The 21428-nt window shown below is 40.4% G+C and overlaps 1 protein-coding gene across 5 annotated transcripts in view; it reads left to right on the forward strand.

The window, feature by feature from the left end:
- The window catches only part of LOC120570793 (NACHT, LRR and PYD domains-containing protein 12-like), a 45681-nt gene that overhangs the window by 18616 nt on the left and 5637 nt on the right, over nt 1-21428 (forward strand). For all 5 annotated transcript variants that reach the window (XM_039819372.1, XM_039819364.1, XM_039819368.1 and 2 more), the window contains 4 exons: nt 5677-7465; nt 14463-14636; nt 16887-17060; nt 19488-19661. In XM_039819372.1, coding sequence (XP_039675306.1) covers nt 5677-7465; nt 14463-14636; nt 16887-17060; nt 19488-19661 — 2311 coding nt within the window. The remainder of the gene's footprint in view (nt 1-5676; nt 7466-14462; nt 14637-16886; nt 17061-19487; nt 19662-21428) is intronic.

A 21428-nucleotide genomic window follows, 5' to 3' on the forward strand; every position in this document is an offset into this window, starting at 1 on the left:
GCACCAAAATAAAATGATTAAGAAGCTTTGTGGCATTCCAACACATTCTCACTCCCATTTGGTAAAAAAGGACGTTTGATCAGGTGCCATTGTTGTCGTTATTGACGCTAAAAGTCCCCTTTAGAGTCCGCTGCACGGTGTGGGAGGATCCCCCTGCCTCCCTCTGCCTCCCCGCGTTGCACGGGACACATTTCACGGGACAGCAGCGGAGGAAAAGCCCATTTCCTCCGTATCGTCCCACTTTATCTCAGGGTGCCAGTGCAACCATTTATTACCATCTCAACAACTGCAATAGTAGGATTTAAATCAAAGTCGTGACAGCAATAGTGACAAGTAATGCATGATAATAAAAATAAAGTGGAACACATTCAGAAGACAACGGAATAAATGTTAAACATGTTTATTTCGGTTCAGAGCGGCAGCTGATTTAACACATCAGACTCCAGGATTAAACTTAGCCTGACTGTTAGCCTGCTCTGGACCATGCTAGCTGCAAAGAATAAATCGCCATGGTTACTTGGCTGGGTTTAATTCAACCTGCTTTTGTGCAACCAAGTCAAAGCTAAATTCATCCAGGATAACCTGAATATCCCGGCTTAATTCATTATTCTAACAGGCCCCTGATGTTTTGCCTATTCCTGTTTTTGTTGTATTTTGCCTGCTGTTCCACTACACCTTTTGTTTGTTGGATTTAATTGAAATAAATCCTTGAGCTTACTCATGTGTCTGCCATCTTGCACTTGGGTCCTACATCCCCTGAAACTCCTGACAGAATGACCTGACCACATTGGACCCAGCAGAAAGGCTTATTTTCCAGTGGGTTCCCAGTTTTTGTTTTTTGTCCTACTGTTTGCTGCTCCAAACCGATCTGGACACGGAGCCTTCACACACTATGTCAGAAGAACTATGTGACTTACTTTTTACTTTTTAACCTGGTGGATCTGAAGACCTTGTGGAAGGAGGCTACCAGTGAGTACCTTAAGGAGTTTTGTTGGAAACTGGGGAGAAGGTGTCAAAGAAACCCTGGCTTAATGACTGTATTCCTGACTGGGCTAAACGTTTTCTTTCAACTCCACTCCTCCACCTGCAAATGAGTTATGTTTTTGTAAGCCCGTTAGCTCCACCAAGGCTCCTCAAGTTTTCGGCCTACTTCAGTGCCAGCTAGCACCCAGTAGCCTGCCTGCTTCTCAGCCTGCTAGCATTGTGGCTATAGGTTCTCTGTTTTTGACCCCGCCGGCCCCTTTGCCCGCTTCGCCCGGTCCTGTCTCTCTACCTGGAGGAGAGCGAGAGACTCATGTAGGGGTGCACAATATTGAAAAAAATTTGATATTGTGATATCGATAATGAATATTTCGATATCGATATTAATTTCGATATTTTTAAACATATGTAAAATTACCAAAGTTATGGGAAAACACATCAAAAATAGATTTCATATTTACCAGTGTTAAAATACATTTAAAATGTTGCCTGAATTGAAAGATTTATATATATATATTAAAAATGTAATGATTTATTAAAAATGTAATTATTCACCAATAAATTCCTGTTAACGACAAAAAAAAAAAATACACTGGCTGGGAAAAGCGTATTTTACAATTTCTTTGAATGCAGCATGAGGCTGGCGAGGCTCAGTCTGTGCGGTTTTTCAGACAACGGCAGCTACAGTCTGGTGTTACAGTTATCTCAAGTGAAATACAGACACACTCTTCACCGTTTAGCTGTCAGCATTTTAACCTCATTTTTTTCTCTGTTAAAATGCTCGGTTAACTGCTTGCTAACGATAGGCTAACGTTACCTGCTGTCAGGTGTAGCGCTAACTAGCTAGCTAACGCTAATGCCAAGTGTTTGTTAACTAGCCTCCCGTGCGGCGATGTTTCAGTTCCCTCTAACGTCCGTTTTCGGATCATCAGAGAGAAGCGCAGGCATTTAAGTGGCACCTCAATAAGGCGCTCCACGCAGCTGGTGTTTGTTTATACTTCTCCGCTGGTGTGTGCGTCGAGCCAGCCGGTGTGTGTGTGTGGTAGAGCGAGGAAGAAGTGAGAGAGTGACGGCGTTTTTCTTCGGAGTGAGTAGCGACTCTAACGTTATAGTGAGAGAACCAAAGTGTGTCCCCTGTTCTTTCTGAACACGGTGGGAAATCTGGAGCAGGAGAAGTTAACCCTCTCCTTGATTTCATGTTGTTTATGGAAAAGGAGATCCAGGAAATGAGTCGGGGAATTGCAACGCTACCAAGTGATGTGTATTTTTCGAGAGGTGCATCAAAGAGTGTAGACGTAACAAGAGGCTAAACTCAATAGAACGTTGTGCTGCAGCTTGCAATGGATCAGTCTATTGAGTGCAGCTCCGCCATCTTGGACCGAATGCAACACAATGTTCTATTGAGTTTCTCCTCTTGTTGCTTCTATACTCTTTGGTTACATGTCGGGCGGGATGCAACGTAAACAAAATATCGCGTAATTATCGCGAGACTTCCGGTATAATATCGCGCAACGTGATATCGCGATAACGATATTGAATCCATATATTGTGCACGCCTAGACTCATGACTTTGTTTCAGTATTTTCCATGTCGGTTAAAAAGACTGAGGAGGCCAAAGCAGCCAGCCTTCCAGCTGAAAGGAAAAAGCCTAGTACAGCAACTAGCAGATCCCCTGACCTCCTGTCTGTCGGCTCATCAGCTACCCGTTCAGCAGACTTTTGAGGGTACTCACCTGGCTATATTTCCTGGGAACCGTGGAGGCCGCAAGAGAGGACGTGGGCGATATGGGTCCCAACGCCATTTCCCACTTCAACCTCCCTCGTCCTGTGTTCCTGTCTGTTCTTGAAGATATTACGTTAGTTTAACTGTTTGATTGATTTAGTCCCATTAGAGCTTTGTTAACTTACTACTGATTTAAATAAAGATTTCCTGTTGCTGCTCCTTCACATAAATGGTTTCCGACTGGCAAACCAGAGGGACGCTTTTTTTGTGGAGCAGTTATAAGAAGTTGTTGTTGTACCTTTAGTCATGTGCAGCGCAGACAGCAATCAGTATTAGACGGATGATCAGTTTTTGCCACGACACTGATAGCCGGTGAAATGCAATCAATGACCCTTGTAGCGTTGTAGTCCTTTGCCCCACCTGCGTAAAGCTGGCCCTCCATGTCATCCAAAAATTATTAAAAACACTACTATTCATTTGTGTGACGTTTGTGCTAGGTTTGTGCCGTAAAAATGATCAGTTGTGCTGTTAACGGCCCAGTAAGGGCTCTCTGGGCTCGCCTGGCCCAGGCCTGGGTTAGCATCTATTTGCAGCACAAATAGTAGCCGTGTAACCAATAAAGCCTAATAATGTAAAAACTGAAGTAGCACAAATGTTCCTTTTAATGGCACAAATCAGCACGATTGAGACCATTTTCGGAAGATCTGGACATTGATGGGGGGCTGGGTTACGTCACACGTGTCACAAATTAAGCCTGATAAAAACCGAAGTAGCACAAATTTTTCTTTTAACAGCAAAAATCAGCACAAATATAGCACAAACAATTGAGACCATTTTGGGGAGATTTGGACAAGTAAGGGGGGCTGAGTGACATCACTGGCCAGAAAATGTAAAGTTTAATTACTTAAAACTAGAGGTGTGAATATTCACTGATCTCCCAATTCGATTACGTATTAGTAACGAAGTAGAACTACTTCACTACTGTACTTAAAGGAACACGCCGACTTATTGGGAATTTAGCTTATTCACCGTAACCCCCAGAGTTAGACAAGTCAATACATACCCTTCTCATCTCTGTGTGTGCTGTAAGGCTGTCTGACGGTTCCAGCAGCATCAGGCCAGCACAGAACATGCAGGTGAACGGTTCCAGTAATCCTACTGCTCCCAATAAGTGACAAAATAACTCCAACATGTTCCTATTTACATGTTGTGATTTGTAGAGTCACAGCGTGTACAAAAAACAACGTAACATGAGACACAGCCGTCTTCTAACCGTAAAAAAAAACGGGAACTATATTGTCAGGCGGAAGAATATAGTACTTGGGTGGAGTGATATGCTCACAGCAAGCCTGTCTGAGAATATAGTTCCCGGTTTGTTTACTGTTAGAAGATGGCTGTGTCTCATGTTACGTTGTTTTGGTACACGCGCGACTCTACAAATCTACAACATGTAAATAGGAACATGTTGGCGTTATTTTGTCACTTTTCAGAGTTCGAGCAGTAGGCTAGTTGGAACCAGTTACCTGCAGGATCTGTGCTGGGCTAAGCTAATGCTGGAACCGTCAGGCAGCGTTACATCACGCACGGAGATGAGAAGGGTATGTATCGACTTGTCTAACTCTGGGGGTTACGGTGAATAAGCTAAATTCCCAATAAGTCGGCGTGTTCCTTTAAGTACTAAAATACTAGGAGTATTATTTTTTTCAATTTTACTTGAGTACATATTTTCCATGAGTTTAATACTTTTACTTTGATACATTTTATATATACTGCATCGTTACTCGTTACTGTTGTGAATGCCTCACGCTACGGAGACTGTGTAGGTTACAGTGTGTATAGTTACGGCTACGTTAGTTACGTAAGAAATCCCAGAGATCGCGTCTTTTTTTCTTTTCATTTTTTTGCCTGTTCAGAAGTCAGAGACGATGTAAGTTTGTACTCTCTACGCAAATTAAGCTATTCCTGAGTTGTTTCAGAAAAAAATGAAAAGGAAATAACTGAAAAGGAATAGTGTACTGAATGTTTGACCCTGTGATGTGAAGCTGCTAGTTTATCTGTATTTTGCTAGCTTGCTAACTTTCCACTACAGCACACATTTTTTCAGTATTTGTTAATAAGTGATTAAGAACCCACTGTTATATCAGATAATAGTAGTTATAACAGCTGTGACATTAATGTACCTTTTGGGGTTTATTTCAGAAACTTCCTTCATATCCAGCAATATACAGCTTGTAACTGCTTTAATACCAAGTAAAAAGTTGAACTCCAACAATATGATATTCAAAATTGTACTGCTTTCTTTAATAACTACATAACACAATACTTGTACTTTTAGTACTTGAGTAGTACATTTTAAAATAAACTACTTGCAATACTTAAGTACAAACATTTTTGAATACTTTAGTACTTCCACTTAAGTGTGGTGCTTAAAGAGTACTTCCACTTCTACTCAAGTCACTTTTTTGATAGAGCACTTGTACTTTTACTCAAGTATGGGTCTCTAGTACTTTATACACCTCTGGTGGTGAGTAGAACACTTTAAATGAATGAACTTCATTGGTTATCAGGCAAATAAAACGCTGATACAGATAATCTGCAAACTGCCAAAAAACAGCCCGATAATCATCCAGGGCTGATAGTCAGTATATCCCTTGTGGGACCGTACAGAGGTTTCACGATTTATAGATGGATTCAGTAAAAACATGAGGTGTTGCAGCTCTGCTACCTCTGCTGTCAATCAAACAAGATCACCGACAGACAGTCAGTGGCTGAGAGACAAAGGAGCATTTCTGAAAATATTTCTTTAAAAAAAAAACACTATTAACAATGAATTTATATTTTACTTCAAGAGGTGACGATTATTTTAACTTTTACTTATTTATATGTTCTTCTGTGGTTGATTTAATAAAAATAATCACCACATTTTCAACTTTTCTTTTTCTTGTGTTGTCTTTCACCTTGTCCTTTTTTTAGTGAATCTTGTTCGGCATGAATATAAGATCATTCTAAAGAGGACATTTAAACGTGTGACTGAAGGAGCTGAAAGAGGAAGAGAAACCCTCCTTTACAGGATCTACACTGCACTCTACATCACAGACGGACAGAGTGAAGAGGTTAATACCCAACATGAGGTGAGGCAGCTTGAGAGAGCTTCCAAGATGGAAACCCTCCATGACACTCCAATCAAGTGCGGCGGCATCTTTAAAGCCTTTCCTGACCAACAGAAACACATCAGAGTCGTTCTGATGGTCGGCGTTGCTGGCGTTGGAAAAACCATCTCAGTGCAGAAGTTCTGTCTGGACTGGGCCGAGGGTTTGGAAAACCAAGATATCAGTCTGGTGATTCCTCTATCGTTCAGAGAGCTGAACTTGATCAAAGATGAGCAGTACAGTCTTCTGGAGCTGCTCCATGTTTTCCATCCAACATTACAGGAGCTCACAGCAGAGCAGCTTGCTTGCTCTGAAGTTCTCTTTGTCTTTGATGGCCTGGATGAAAGCAGACTTTCACTGGATTTCAACAACAATGATGCTGTTTCTGATGTCACACAGAAGTCATCAGTCAACGTGCTGTTGACAAACCTCATCAAGGGGAAGCTGCTTCCCTCGGCTCTCGTCTGGATAACTTCCCGACCTGCAGCAGCCAATCAGATCCCTCCTGCGTGTGTTGACAGGGTAACAGAAGTACGAGGCTTCACTGACGACCAGAAGGAGGAGTACTTCAGGAAGAGAGTCGGTGATGAAGAGCAGTCCAGCAGAATCATCTCCCACATCAAGACATCCAGGAGCCTCCACATCATGTGTCTGATCCCAGTCTTCTGCTGGATCACTGCTACAGTTCTGGACCACATGTTGACTACAGACCAGAGAGGAGAGCTGCCCAAGACCCTGACTGACATGTACTCACACTTCCTGCTGGTTCAGACAAAGAGGAAGAAGCACAAGTATGATGAGGGACATGAGACAAGTCCACAGGAGCTGACGGAGTCCGACAGGGAAGTTCTTCTGAAGCTGGGGAGGCTGGCGTTTGAACAGCTGGAGAAAGGAAACATCATGTTCTACCAAGAAGACCTGGAGCACTGTGGTCTGGATGTCACAGAGGCCTCGGTGTACTCAGGAGTTTGTACAGAGATCTTCAAAAGAGAGAGTGTGATCTTCCAGAAAACAGTCTACTGCTTCGTTCATCTGAGCATTCAGGAGTTTCTGGCTGCAGTCTACCTGTTCCACTGTTACACCAACAGGAACACAAAGGTACTGGAGGACTTTCTGGGGAAAGACCGGAAATCCAAGAACAGTTATCCATCTCTGGATGTGTTCCTGAAGAGAACCATGGAAAAATCCCTTCAAAGTAAAAATGGCCACCTGGACCTGTTTGTCCGCTTCCTTCATGGCCTCTCTCTGGAGTCCAACCAGAGACTCTTAGGAGGCCTGTTGGATCAGACAGACAACAGTCCAGAAATCATCCAGAGAGCCATCAACAACCTGAAAGAGATGACCAGTAATAAAATCTCTCCTGACAGAAGTATCAACATCTTCCACTGTCTGACGGAGATGAACGACCACTCAGTCCATAAGAATATCCAAGAGTTCTTGAAGTCAGAGAACAGATTAGAGAAGAGACTCTCTGAGATCCAGTGCTCAGCTTTGGCCTACATGCTGCAGATGTCAGAGGAGGTTCTGGATGAGTTGGACCTGATGAAGTACAACTCATCGTACCAGGGACGACTGAGACTGATACCAGCTGTGAGGAACTGCAGAAAGGCTCTGTAAGTCTATATGTTTTTAACATTTTAAGTTAGGGATCGCCTGATTTTTCAAGGCCCATACCGATTATTAGTAGTTAATAAAACAGATAACCGATATTTGAAACCAATATGACCCGACACCGGATAAGCGGAAGAAGATGGATGGATGATATGTATTTACAGTAAAAATTAAAATCTTTAAGTCAAAATTAATGAATTTGGAATGTTACAAACTCCAACACAAAACTGTGTTTAAATGCTTGAAGCAATGATTTCATAAATAAGAAACTTTCAACATAATACCCAGGCAAAGAGAGTCAGATAGAGGAGATGCAGCGTTTGCTAGACCGGTGGGGGAGGGTGAATTGCTGCAGACATGGCACCCCTTCTCTACTCTGCTTCTCTACATAGTTGTCAGATTTATTTACCAACCCTTATAGAACTGGCTCAGGTTTGCCTTGAACTAGCTCTTAGTTATGCGGTTATAGTTTTAGACTGCCGGGTGACTTCCTTTGACACACTGATGTCTCTTCTCTCTCCATCTGTGTGCATTCATGTCCCAGAAATGCTTGTTACTAACTTAAGCAGAAGGACAGAAGGACTCTGGGGAATAAGCTCCCCAGAGTCCTTCTGCCCTGCAGTTTTTCTTGGATTAAGGTGGCACCTAAATCATGGTTGCAGCTGCTGCTGTGGTCCTGCTCTCCGCCCTGCTATGCCCTGCTAGAAATAATAATAATTCTCGTGCTTGTTTGCTACTGTCGATAGATTAACAAACCCTCCACTACCAGTAACATCTGAACTTTTATCCGCTAAGGCCTGTAATGAATTTGCCTCCTTCTTCAAAGACAAAATTCAGAAACTTAGACAAGCAGTCAGTACCTCCATATCAAGTACAGGATATGTGTTGTCACAGTGTCCAGGCAAAACAAATTCCAATATGACACAATTTCATACGATCAACCATAAAAACCTGGAGGACATTATACAACATCTGAAAACCTCCTCCTGTTGCCTTGATATTCTACCAACCTGCATTTTCAAAAATGTTTTGAATTGTTTGGCTTCAGATCTTCTACAGATTGTAAATATGTCTCTTCTCTCAGGTACTGTATCTTCCCACAGGCCCTGAAAACTGCAGTCATCAAGCCACTCTTAAAAAAGAACAATATAGACACGTCACTAATGAGCAAATATAGGCCGATATTAAACCTTCCATTTTTAAGTAAAATCATTGAAAAACACTCAACCTTTTCTTATCACTAAACAACAGTTTTGATGCCTTCCAGTCAGGTTTTTGACCACATAGCAGCACTGAGAAGGCTCTTGTTAAAGTCTTTAATGGCATCCACTTAAACACAGATAGTGGCAAAATCTTAGTCTTAGTATTACTTGATCTCAGTGCTGCATTTGACACGGTCGTTTGACATATTACTAGACCGATTGGAAAACTGGGTTGGCCTTTCTAGCTCAGTACTAAACTGGTTTGAATCCTACTTAAAGAATAGGGATTACTTTGTATCTATACGGAATTATGCATCTGAGCATTCAAATATGATGTGCGGAGTTCCCCAAGGCTCCTTTCTGGGTCCTCTTCTATTTAACATCTACATGCTTCCACTGGCTCAGATTAGGGAAAACAACAAAATAAGTTACCATAGTTATGCAGACGACACAAATTTACATAACCTTATCGCCAGGGAACTATAGTCCAATACAAAAACTGACTAAGTGCATTGAACAAATTAACGACTGGATGTGCGAGAACTTTCTTAAATTAAATGAAGAAAAAACTGAGGTGAATGTATTTGGAGCAAAAGAGGAACGATTAAAAGTAAGCACTCAGCTTCATACGACAATGTTAAAAACAACAGACAAAGCTAGAAATCTTGGTGTAGTCATGGACTCAGACCTGAATTTCAACAGCCACATTACAGTAAGACAATAACAAAGTCAGCCTATTATCATCTTAAGAATATATCAAGGGTTAAAGGACTTATGTCCGCAGGATTTGGAAAAACTTGTCCATGCTTTTATCTTCAGTAGACTTGACTACTGTAATGGTGTCCTTACAGGTCTCCCTAAAAATATCAGACAGCTGCAGCTGATTCAGAATGCTGCTGCTCAAGTCCTCACTAAGACCAAGAAAGTGGATCACATCACTCCAGTTCTGAAATCGTTACACTGGCTTCCAGTTCCTCAAAGAATTGATTACAAAATAATTTTGCTGGTTTATAAATCACTAAACGGTTTAGGGCCAAAATACGTTTCTAATCTGCTGCTCCACTATGAACCACCCAGACCTCTCATCTGGGACAGGTCTGTTTGCTGTCCCCAGAGTCAGAACTAAATAGGTAGAAGCAGCATTCAGTTTTGTGCTCCACATATCTAGAACAAACTTCCAGAAAACTGCAGGTCCGCAGCAACTCTCAGTTCTTTTAAATCAAGGCTGAAGACCTTTCTTTTTGATATATAATTAGGGATGGGTCCCGAGACCCAGTTCTATTAGGACCCAGTTCCAAATTTCTCAAAACCAGAAAAGGTCCAGGCTTATTGATACTGCTATCGAGACTTATATCATATAATCATATAACGTTATGTCTAAAAATAAAAATGTGCGGGAACCGGAAAAAAATATTTTCGAGCATACTAGTGTGCGCGTAAAGACCATATGTATGACTAGCCTCCCTACCGCAAATCAATCAAAACATAGTCAGACTGGCTACCGAGAGCACTGCACTGTGATCAGCTGTTAAAACAGAAACAGTGACAGAGACAGAAGAAATCAACAGTCACAGACTCTGTTTGGTGGAGCGTGGTCTGTCACGGTGCCACTTAAATGTCTGCGCTGCTCTCTGATGCTCTGAAACCAACGTTAGACGCAACAGAAGCATTGCTGCACATCACACTAGTTAACATTAACGTTACACTTGGCAGCAGGTAACGTTAGCCTACCATTAGCTAGTAGCTGGATTAAACAGGGTTAAAATGCTGACAGCTAAACGGTGTAAAAGTAGAAGATTACAACACTGGGACATACAACCGTCTGCCGCTAAAGCTATGAGCTAAAATACACAAACTACAGACGGGACTAAAGATGGGTTTACTTAAAAGTGGTAAACCTCTTGGTGCATTCAAAGTTATTGTAAAATACCCTTTTCTCATCTGTGTTTGTCACTTAACAGCAATTTACTGGTGAAAGAAATTATTATTGTTAAAAGTTATTGTTTTTACATTTTTAATAACTCATTTAAATTCTCTCCTTTTTTGTGCTGATCTGAAAATTTAACTGATCCGTGAATCAAAACCGTGATCCGAACCATGAGTTTTATGATCTGTTGCACCCCTAGTTCTGTTAAGATTAAGAATTTGTCATCTCGACTTTCCACCAAATAGAAAAGTATCGCTAAAGACTTTGATCGTTAAGCAGTCTTGAAAATGGTATCACTATCAATAAAAATGAACGATCCCCATCCCTAACTATAATTAACGCTGTTCATCGTAACCACAACCGGCACCGGCAGACACCGTCTACCAAAAGTTTGGGTCTATCTGAAGTTTCTCCCTCTAAAAGGAAGTTTTACTCACCACTCAAGGTTTCTGCCTAAAAGGGAGTTTTTCCTCGCCACTGTTGCACTAAATGCTTGCTCTTAGGGGAAATATTGGAGTTGTTGGGTCTTTGTAAATTACAGTGTGGTCTAGACCTACTCTATCTGTAAAGTGTCTCGAGATAGCTCTTGTTTTGATTTGATACTATCTATCTATCTATCTATAATTGCAGGAACGTCTGTCTGTCTGTCTGTCTGTCTGTCTGTCTGGGTGTTAAGCGGATATCTCTCGAACCGTTTGTCCGATGGATTTCAAACTTGCCAGGTGTTTTGCTATGGGCAAAAGTAAGTGCAATGCCAAGTTTGACATTGTTTGGATAGAAATCCAAAAGATATCATTAAATATATCAGTAAAAGAAGCCCACATTAGCTTTTGCCGCTCTAGCCGCTGGCCCCTCCCCCTCTCACACTGAGTGAGCAGTGAGCAGGAGTGGAGACAGAGAGAGAGAGCAGCGGAGCTTTGGCAGCTAAAATGTCACATACACCTCAGACCCACAAAAATGTGCAAAGTAGCACTTCTTTGGACTGTCTTTGACTTTGACTAAACAAATGACAATTCTCGAATTTAAGTACGTTTCAGAATCCCACACATGCAAAGCATACCCACAGACAACAAGTGCAGACAGAGCGTGATGTCGCTTATAGGCAGGCTATCTATCTTATAAAGCAAGACCTATCTGTATGTTTGTGCCTGTTTGCGGGGGAAGGTAACCTGCACATCAGCCCTCTGACTCTTTTCCTGCTATTGTATTAAATTGCTGTGAGCTGGCAGAACATAACGTAGCCTAATCTCAGAGATTATTCCTTCACATAGCGGTGCAATGCGAGCAAATCTCAGAGCTGAACCGAGCAGATAGCCTACATCAGATTTGACTCACCCTGGGTCAGGTTAATTAAGTTGCCAAAATACCCCTGCAAATCAAATCCCCTACTTCACCGTTTAGTCAAGCCACTAAACCTGTATGGAAATGAACACGTCTGCTGAAATGTTAAATTTGTTAACGATCCAACACAAGACAACCCGTCTCTCTCTCTCTCTCTCTCTCTCTCTCTCTCTCTCTCTCTCTCTCTCTGCTCTCTCTCTCTGTGCGCACGCACGCGCGCGCACACACACACACACACACACACAGTCCGGTTCTGGTGGTTGATGATTGCAGATATGTGCTCTTTTGTAGTGATGGTCAAATGAAGCTTTGCAAACCACTGTCTTTATTTTCTGAGCTCACTAGATGGCGCTCTCTGTTCAACAAAGGGTTGAAAATACACTGCATTGCCATTCCTTTAACCTTTTTCTTTGACAGAGAGCAACATCTAGTGAGCTCAGAAAATAAAGACAGTGGCTTGCGAAGCTTCATTTGACCATCACTACTGTTTAGCTCTCATAACGGGCAGGGTGGGTAGCACACTGCCATGAGTCCATGACACTAATGTCTGATTACTCCACATTTTAATTGTGATATTTTGTGATTTCATTCTGATTCTGCAATGTTCTCTGTCAGGTAAATATAGAAGCACAATGTCTTCCTCCGTTTGTTTTTCTCCGCAGGTGCTCACGGGCGCATGCCCTTTAAAAAAAAACGTAGTCAAAAAAATTTTGCATTTCAGAATCTTAGGAAACGGACAGCGTCCGATACAAACACACTATTAACTTGATAATAAAGCTGTAAAGATTCAACTCAGGACAGCGCCACTTCTCACATATACAGATAGGATTGAAGATGAGAAGTTTAACTGACCACCAACTACCGCTGACATGACGGAGCACCATGACCGGCAGCTTGCGGTGCGCTGTATCTAGCGTGCAGTAACCCATTCTGGGGTATCAACCGCGATCAGCTTCGTGGGAAATTAAGAACTCTCTGCAGTGGTGGTGGATGTTGTTGATGCACTTGCATCATTAGGTTTGCTTTTTTAATAAAAAAATCTGTCCATTTAATTCTCACTCTGATTACCTAAAGCACATGCACGCACATCCAAGAGACGCTGTGATTGGTGGATAGGATATGGAGCTGGACTGACAGTGACATAACCAATCACATTATGACTAATGCTTCACTTAGCACCAATTGCAATGTTTAATTTTAAATTAATGTACGTTTTCAATGGGCACTGCACTAGTAAATAAAATTGAATTGAATAGGTAGTGTTGTTGGCGGAACATTAAGTCAGACTCAGTGGTGAGTGAAACCAAAGCAGAGGGGCAAACAGAGCTATAGCCGAGCCAAGCTAGGGCACTTTTTAATTGATTAACTTTATTGATTATCAGGCAAATAAAATGCAGATACAGATAATCAGCAAACTGCCAAAAAAATTTTAAATCAATATAAAGCTGAAGCCATCAGTATTAGAGTAGATATAGATACTTTACACGCATACACTATAAAACATACAACACTCTATAAAAGTTGTTCTAATTAGTATTAAACCCGATTATTGAAAACAATTCTAAATGGTACACTACAATGTATTTGTTGCAGGGCAGGGATCAACATAAGTGGCCCGGGTCCAGTAAAACAGTATGTCGGAAAAGTTGATTTGCCAATCGCAGGCCCATTCGGGCCAGTGATATTGTTTGTTACCAGATGGCTGTTGTTGAAATAAAAATAATTTTACTTGAAATGTCTATTTGCCTGATCAGCATGTCTTCTCTTTATAACAATAAACATAACATGTGGCAAATTAACTATGTTGCATAATTTAGGAACAATAATTAATATATCGCCTACCAAAACAATATCACAAAAGTTATCAATGATTGCTATCAATGATTGCTTTAACCAAAATACACAATATTGATTCACAATAACAACCATCCATTTTGGGAGTTCACAAAAAGTGAGTGAAGGCCTCACTCTGGCATATTAACGTAAATTAAAACAAGCATTACTTATAATAACTATGAATTATTAGAGTGCAAATCCAGCTTGTACATGCAGAATAGTATTTTTGTTTGTATGAATCATTCCAATGTATAGTATATTTGATTAATAAATTAACAATTTGGAGTTTTTTTTAAGGGCCAATAAAACCCTGATCTACTGGCCAAGGGGGCCAGTGTGGAAATCTTTTTATGATGGAGTGAGATTTTTTTGCTATCAAGTTAGTGAACACAATTATCCTCTGTTATCCGCCTTTGCTTATAACCGCAGCTGCTGTCCTGTCCGCCCGGTAACAACTCTGTGATTATCATTACACAGCTGTTTATGTTGTGCGACGTAATCCGCAGTCTTATTTCATCATCTTATTGACAAGTAACTGGGTGTTTTTTAAAAGAAGGATAAAAGGCCATTGATCAATTACTGACCAGCTGAGCCGCTCATGTTTATGTGCTTTTTGATCAAAATGTATTGTCTATTTTATGATAAAAAATGTCCGATATTATATTTTTTATGATATATTATCTGTCATCATAGACTTTCTGGCTGTTACCTCTCTGAGACTCACTATGAAGCCGTGGTCTCTGCTCTGAAGTCCAGCCCCTCCCATCTGAGCGAGCTGGACCTGAGTCTCAACAACCTGCAGGATTCAGGAGTAAAGCAGCTGTGTGCTGGACTGAAGAGTCCAAACTGTAGACTGGAGAATCTGAGGTCAGTTCATGTATTGTGCAAACCTACTGTGTATATACCACATTTCAATCTACAGAGCTCAACAGTGACCACCCACTTTTTGAACGGCTCTGGTTCTGAAAGTGATTTAGCCCAAATAGTTGACGTTTAAAAAATTACTCTTTTTTAATTTATTTTTTAACTTTTTATTTATTCAGGTAAGGTTCACTGAGAGGAAGCCTCTCTTTTGCAGGAACACCCTGATCACATTCACACATTTCCACAGTCATACTTGGAAGCAGTACAACCACAGTCTGATCTGCTGGCCACTGAGCAGCTCCACTGGAGCGGTTGGGATTAAGTGCCTTGCTCAAGGGCACCTCAGTGGTGGTAATGAGTGAGGGACAAGCGCTGCTCTTTCACTTTCCCCACCCAGATTTTATCTTGTTGGTCATGGGATTGAAACGACGACCGCCCGGTCACAAGCTTGCTTCTTTAACCTTTAGCCCACCTCTGCCCCAATATAATGAGTGTTAAACCAGGAACCAAACTAACCAGCCCAAAGAGGAATCATGACCCTAAACCATTTTATTCAGCGCAAAATAGCATTGTACAGTGTACAGAAATGATTACCGACTTCAATGGTAGCAACGGGCAATGTTTGAGCTCTGTAACAGAACTTTTAAATTCACTGCAATTCACTTGTTTTCTGGGTTTGTCTGAGCACAACGTATCAGTCAGTCTGGACTCAAATCAAGATATATGAGAGGGACACATCTATAGATAAATAATTAAAAGAACTTCATCGAGTCCAATGTCTTTTCTGAAAGAATGTCTTTTGATCCTTCAATTATTACAGGACCTATAGATTTATGGAGAGGCAAAGTCCATTCCCTTTTTGGTTGACCCCATGGGACTTTATTTTGTAAAATAAAATGTACAGTTGTGACCAAGGAGAGACAACTAATTATTATATTATATTATATGTATACCTCTTAAATTAAGCCATGAATTACACATACGATGTTCGTCAATTTAAAAGGCATTTCTTTCAAGTGGAACAATGAGCAATTATTGTGTGATTAACGTACATCCCAGAACGAACTACACAGACATCGTAACATCGGTGAGACGTCAGTTATGCAACTTTGAAGTCTGTAATCTTTCTAATTATGTATGTTAACAGTCTTATACTTCAACAGTTTTACCATAAACTAAGACTTTCTTGACTTGCAAAATTATCTTTACATTGGCAAACATCAGATGTGTAATTCATGGCTCAATTCAAAGCGGATGAAATAATTATTTGTCTCTCCCTGTTCACTACCGTTCATATTTTTCCCACAATAAGGTCCCTTGGTAATCCACTGAAATGGGAGGGACTACTTCTCTCTCACAGACACTTTAAAAACTTGCATACCGGACCATAATGAGTAAAGCATGTTTTCAAATCCAGGTGTTTGTAGTGTCTTTAGTCGTGTCTGATCTGTCACCAACTACAGGTTAGACTCTTGTAAATTTGCAGAAACCATGTAAAGCTGTATTTCATTTCAATATAAGGTTGGTTCTTTTTACAAGCCCTCAGGGTTTTTTATCCCACATGTGCTTATATTTCATATTCTTGTTTTAAATGCACAAAGAAAGAGAAAGAAAGAAAGAAAGAAAGAAAGAAAGAAATGCGCTTCAGCATGTGTATGGTGCTTCCTGTCAAAAAATGAAGTCATCCTGTTGGGTTCAGTGTGCACCGTTTCGCTAGGGTTTCCGGGTTGAAAGACAAATTTCCTCTGAACCGTGTCAAATGATGTGCGATGGTCTTTGAGGTATGTTTTCTCTCATTATGTGGGTGTGTCTTTCGTTTAGTGGCTGTGTCACAGGTGATACCCAATCAATAGCGCTGTGTATGCAAACTTGTGGCAATAACAAAGCAGAGCAATTGAGCAAGCAACAGGTTGTTCAATGCAGTTTAATAAACGTGTTGCTACACTTTGTCGAAGCTGAATGTGCCTAAAGTGTTTCTAAAGCCTTCTGTGCCTAAAGTGTTTCTAAAGCCTTCTGCTTTAAGGATATTTTTAACGAATATTTTTGGGCTTTTTTAATATAATTATGTAATAATATGAAAGCTGTAGACAGAAAGGGGGGAAAGACAGTGGGGGTAACATTGGAATCAAACCCGGGCTGATGTGGTAAGGACTGAGCCTTGGTAGCTCACCTAGTTAAGAAAAAAATTAAACATTTAATGATTTCAAGCAGGAACATTTTCTTCTAAACTTGCATCTTTTATTCTTAATTCAGATTGAGTGACTGCAATTTGTCAGAGATCAGCTGTGCTTCTCTGGTCTCAGCTCTAAAGTCCAACCCCTTTCATCTGAGAGGGCTGGAGCTGAGTGACAACAAGCTGCAGGATTCAGGAGTGAAGCTGCTGTGTGATTTTCTGGAGAGTCCACACTGTAGACTGAATACTGTGAGGTTAGACACCATTTTTTTATTCTGTGCTGAGATTAATATCATGTAAAACTTGTGGTGACACTAAACTGCAGACATCAGGCTGATATTATACTTATGCACACAGAGTATCTTAATGTTAAAGTCTGTTTAGTCCATTGACTGTGGCAGAGCAATATTGAGCTACACATTTAAAACCTTAATATAGCAAGAAAAATCCTCCACTGGATAATTCACTCTGAATCTCTTAAAAACTTCAATATTCATCTTTTATTTCACATCATGTTTTTATATAAATGATACATAATAGTTAAATAATTTACTTCAACTATCAGACAATAATACATTTATTCAGTATTTTCTTTTCTTCTTCTGACATTATTATGAAGCTACACTACTGGTCAAAAGTTTCACCCCAAAAGAACACCCCAATTTTTCCAGATTTGTATTGTATTGATTTGTACTCTGAAATGAAGGAATAGAACAAATGAACAATTTAAGTTAAAAAAGAAATCATGGAATCAATTTATAAACCAAAATGTATTCAAAATCTTTGACTCATCAAAGTAGCCCCCTTTGGCAGATATAACAGCTGAACACACTCGTGGCATTCTTTCTACAATGGAAATCAAATATTCTTCAGAAAGTTCTTCCCAACTCTGTTGCAGAACTTCCCATAAATGTGTAGGTTGCTTTGCTTTCACTTTTCTGTCCAGTTCATCACAAACCAGCTCAATGGGGTTTAAGTCTGGTAACTGTGCTGGCCACTCCACGTTTTTAAGCTTACCATCTTGTTCTTTTTTGCTAAGGTAGTTCTGGCATAGCTTGGACTTATGTTTTTGGTCATTATCTTGCTGTAGGATGAACCCCTGACCAACTAGGCGCATACCAGAGGGTACTGGATGGTGCTGCAAAATGCTGTGGTAGCCGTTTTGGTTCAGGTTGCATTTCACTCTGTACAAATCACCGACCCTGGATCCAGCTAAACAGCCCCAGACCATCATGCTTCCTCCTCCATATTTGACAGTTGATGTCACACACTGAGGAACCATCCTTTCGCCTACTCAACAGCATACAAAAATCCTGCATGATGAACCGAAGATTTCAAATTTTGATTCATCAGTCCATAGCATCTTCTTCCAGTCTTCAGTAGTCCATTGATGATGTTTCTTGGCCCAGGCAAGCCACTTTTTCTTATTCTGACGTCTTAGCAATGGTTTTCTTGCTGCAACTCGACCTATCAAACCTGCAGATCGAAGTCTTCTCTTTACAGTTGAAACTGAGACTTGCTTATTACGACCACTATTAAACTGTGCTTGAAGCTGTTGTCCTGTGAGCTGCCTATCACGCAAGCTGTTGACTCTCAGAAACTTGTCTTCTGATTCTGTAGACCTCTTCCTGTCAGAGTTTCCCCAGTTTCTAAGTGCCTTTTGATGGTGAAGAATATTGTACTCACTGACACCTTGACTTTCTTCGCAATTTCTCTGTAGGAAAGACCAACATTCTTAAGTGTTATGATGGTCTGTCTCTCTCTTCCATTGTTAATTGCCTTTTTCCCGCCATTTTTATGGCAACACACTACTTTCTGCAGTACAATGCTGTTCATATAATGCTCACGAGGGTATGGTACCACAGTGTGTTCCAACAATACTTATATACAAACACAGGGGTTTGTAAGTAATCCAGACAAGTTGGAACACCGGTGGGAATTGGTAGAACTGACTTTCAAAGCTTGATCAACATCCATTGCTGCAGAACAGCTTCACCTTGTTTTTTGTAAAATTCTGAAATGTACATCATTTTTCAGTTTTGGGTAACCTTACTTTTTTTTTTTAACCATAGGCAGTTCACCACTTAACCTTTGTACCATTTCAAGCTATTCATTGGACTTGAACTGCTAAAATTTCTATAAAAAAACTAGAAAAATTCGGGTGTTCTAAAACTTTTGACCAGTAGTGTATATGATTCTTATACTGACTCAAAAATGTAAACTGATGATACTTTGATTTTGTGACTCCAATATTTCTGATTGAAATGTTGTAATTGCATTTGTTCACATTTACCCAAAATCATCCTGATGTATTTTTTATCTTTGAAAATGTTGTTATCTTGAGTCGAATCTTAAATCAGTCTCTGGGGTTTTATTTGTTTGGGTGCACAAAATGAGTTTGTATAGATGGAGCCACTGGTGGAGCTGGCGGGGTTAAGAGGAGAAGTCACTACGTATTTATTGAAGTAGCAGCATGTTGTCATTAATGTTAACCAGAGCGCTTATTCATTGTTTGTATTTTACAGTTTTTAACCTGCATCATGTTGGGTTCAGGTTTTGGGATTTTCTGTTTTCTAAACTTCTACATTCTAAACTTTCTTCAGCTCTGAACAGATTATTAAACGGATGATTTCATGCAGGAACATTGTCTTCTGAAGTTACATTATTTATTCTTTATTCAGATTGAGCCACTGCAATTTGTCAGAGGTCAGCTGTGCTTCTCTGGCCTCAGCTCTGAAGGTCAACCCCTCACATCTGAGGGAGCTGGACCTGGGTGACAACAAGCTGAAGGATTCAGGATTGAAGCTGCTGTGTGGTTTTCTGGAGAGTCCACACTGTAGACTGGAGATTCTGGAGTAAGTTCACTTACTCTCTGTTACTGTTTCTCATATGTTTAATTAAAATTTGAACCTAATTTGTGTACAAACATAACTATAACATAAAGTTGTAAATGTTCTTCTTGTACTAACCCTGAGTCTGCAGTCATAGAAAACGTGTTTGTTAAAGAAACTGTAGAAAATACTCACTCTTATTGTGATGCTAAAGTAAATGAATGTTTATTATTGTTGGTAAATGCTCCCTGATGTTGCTCCCTCGTTTCTTGCTCATAACTGGTGGTTTGCTGTGCATGCAGAGCCTGCAATGTCAAGGACTAGCTTAACAGAACACTTAAATCAGTTTAAATTACATTATATCAGACACAGACTTCTCTTGTGTTAAATTTCCAGCTTTGCGGCTCAAAATTGTAGTTGGGACAGACCCATGTTTCTTAAGATTTCAAATTTTGATTCATCAGTCCATAGCATCTTCTTCCAGTCTTCAGTAGTCAATTGATGATGTTTCTTGGCCCAGGCAAGCCTCTTTTTCTTATTCGGACATCTTAGCAATGGTTTTCTTGCTGCAACTCGACCTATCAAACCTGCAGATCGAAGTCTTCTCTTAACAGTTGAAACTTAGACTTGCTTATTACGACCACTATTAAGCTGTGCTTGAAGCTGTTGTCCTGTGAGCTGCCTATCACGCAAGCTGTTGACTCTCAGAAACTTGTGTTCTGATTCTGGTGTGGCTTTGGATCTGCCAGACCTCTTCCTGTAAGAACACTTAAATCAGTTTAAATTACATTATATCAGACACAGACTTCTCTTTTGTTAAATTTCCAGCTTTGCGGCTCAGAATTGTATTTGGGACAGACCCATGTTTCTTAAGGCTAGCTCAATGAGCATTAGCCTTGCTCACAGCGGGTAACTAGTTTTTAGTCTGGCAACTCTGCGGTGAAGAATGGTCAGGAGACGGGGTGGCTGTGGCTTAGTGTTAGAGCGGGCACCTGCCAATCGGTGGTTTGGTGGTTCGATCCTTGGCCCTGCAGTCCCATGTTGAAGTGTCCTTGGGCAAGACACTGAACGCAGAGTTGCCGTAAATGTGTGTGAGTGTTTATCTGATAAGCAGGTGGCACCTTGTACAGAAGCCTTGGCTACAGCATATGAATGTGTGTGAATGGTTCCTGTAGTATGTTAAAGTGCTTTGAGTAGTCGATAAGACTAGAAAAGCGCTATATAAAAACAGTCCATTTACATCATGGTAACATTGCATTAACTAGGTGCTTTATTTTGTCTTTGCAGTGAACTGACTGACTACTGTAGCTTTACTACATATGGCCGCCTATTTTAAAGGGGAAGGGTTGGCTGGTAACAGTCAAGGAAAATGAGAACCTTGCAAGTTCTTTTCTTTTGTATGAAGCAGGAAAAAATTGTAGCATTAACATTGGACGTCCTGTGATGTGTGTATTGCACATGCACACATTGTCATTCAGCAGAACACAAATGTAAAGCATGAACGAAATTACGAGCGTGGCTCCTTAAAAAATACAGATTTTAAGAAATCGCAGTGACAATGCTAAAACAAAATAACGTTCAGCCCTACTTGCTGAAGTAGACATATTTCTTTGGTTTCTGTTAATTTCAATATGTTTTCACAGATAATGTCTGATCATTGATATTGATCCTCTAATCACAGACATCACTGAGATCAGCAGCATTTTATTAATCTGTGTTGACATGAATAAGTAAATAAATGTTGTGGTTACATTTGGATGATGTCTGTAGAAGGCCCACATTATGAAGATC

Source organism: Perca fluviatilis, chromosome 2 (genome assembly GCF_010015445.1).
Source record: "Perca fluviatilis chromosome 2, GENO_Pfluv_1.0, whole genome shotgun sequence".
NCBI classification, from domain to species: Eukaryota; Metazoa; Chordata; class Actinopteri; order Perciformes; family Percidae; genus Perca; species Perca fluviatilis.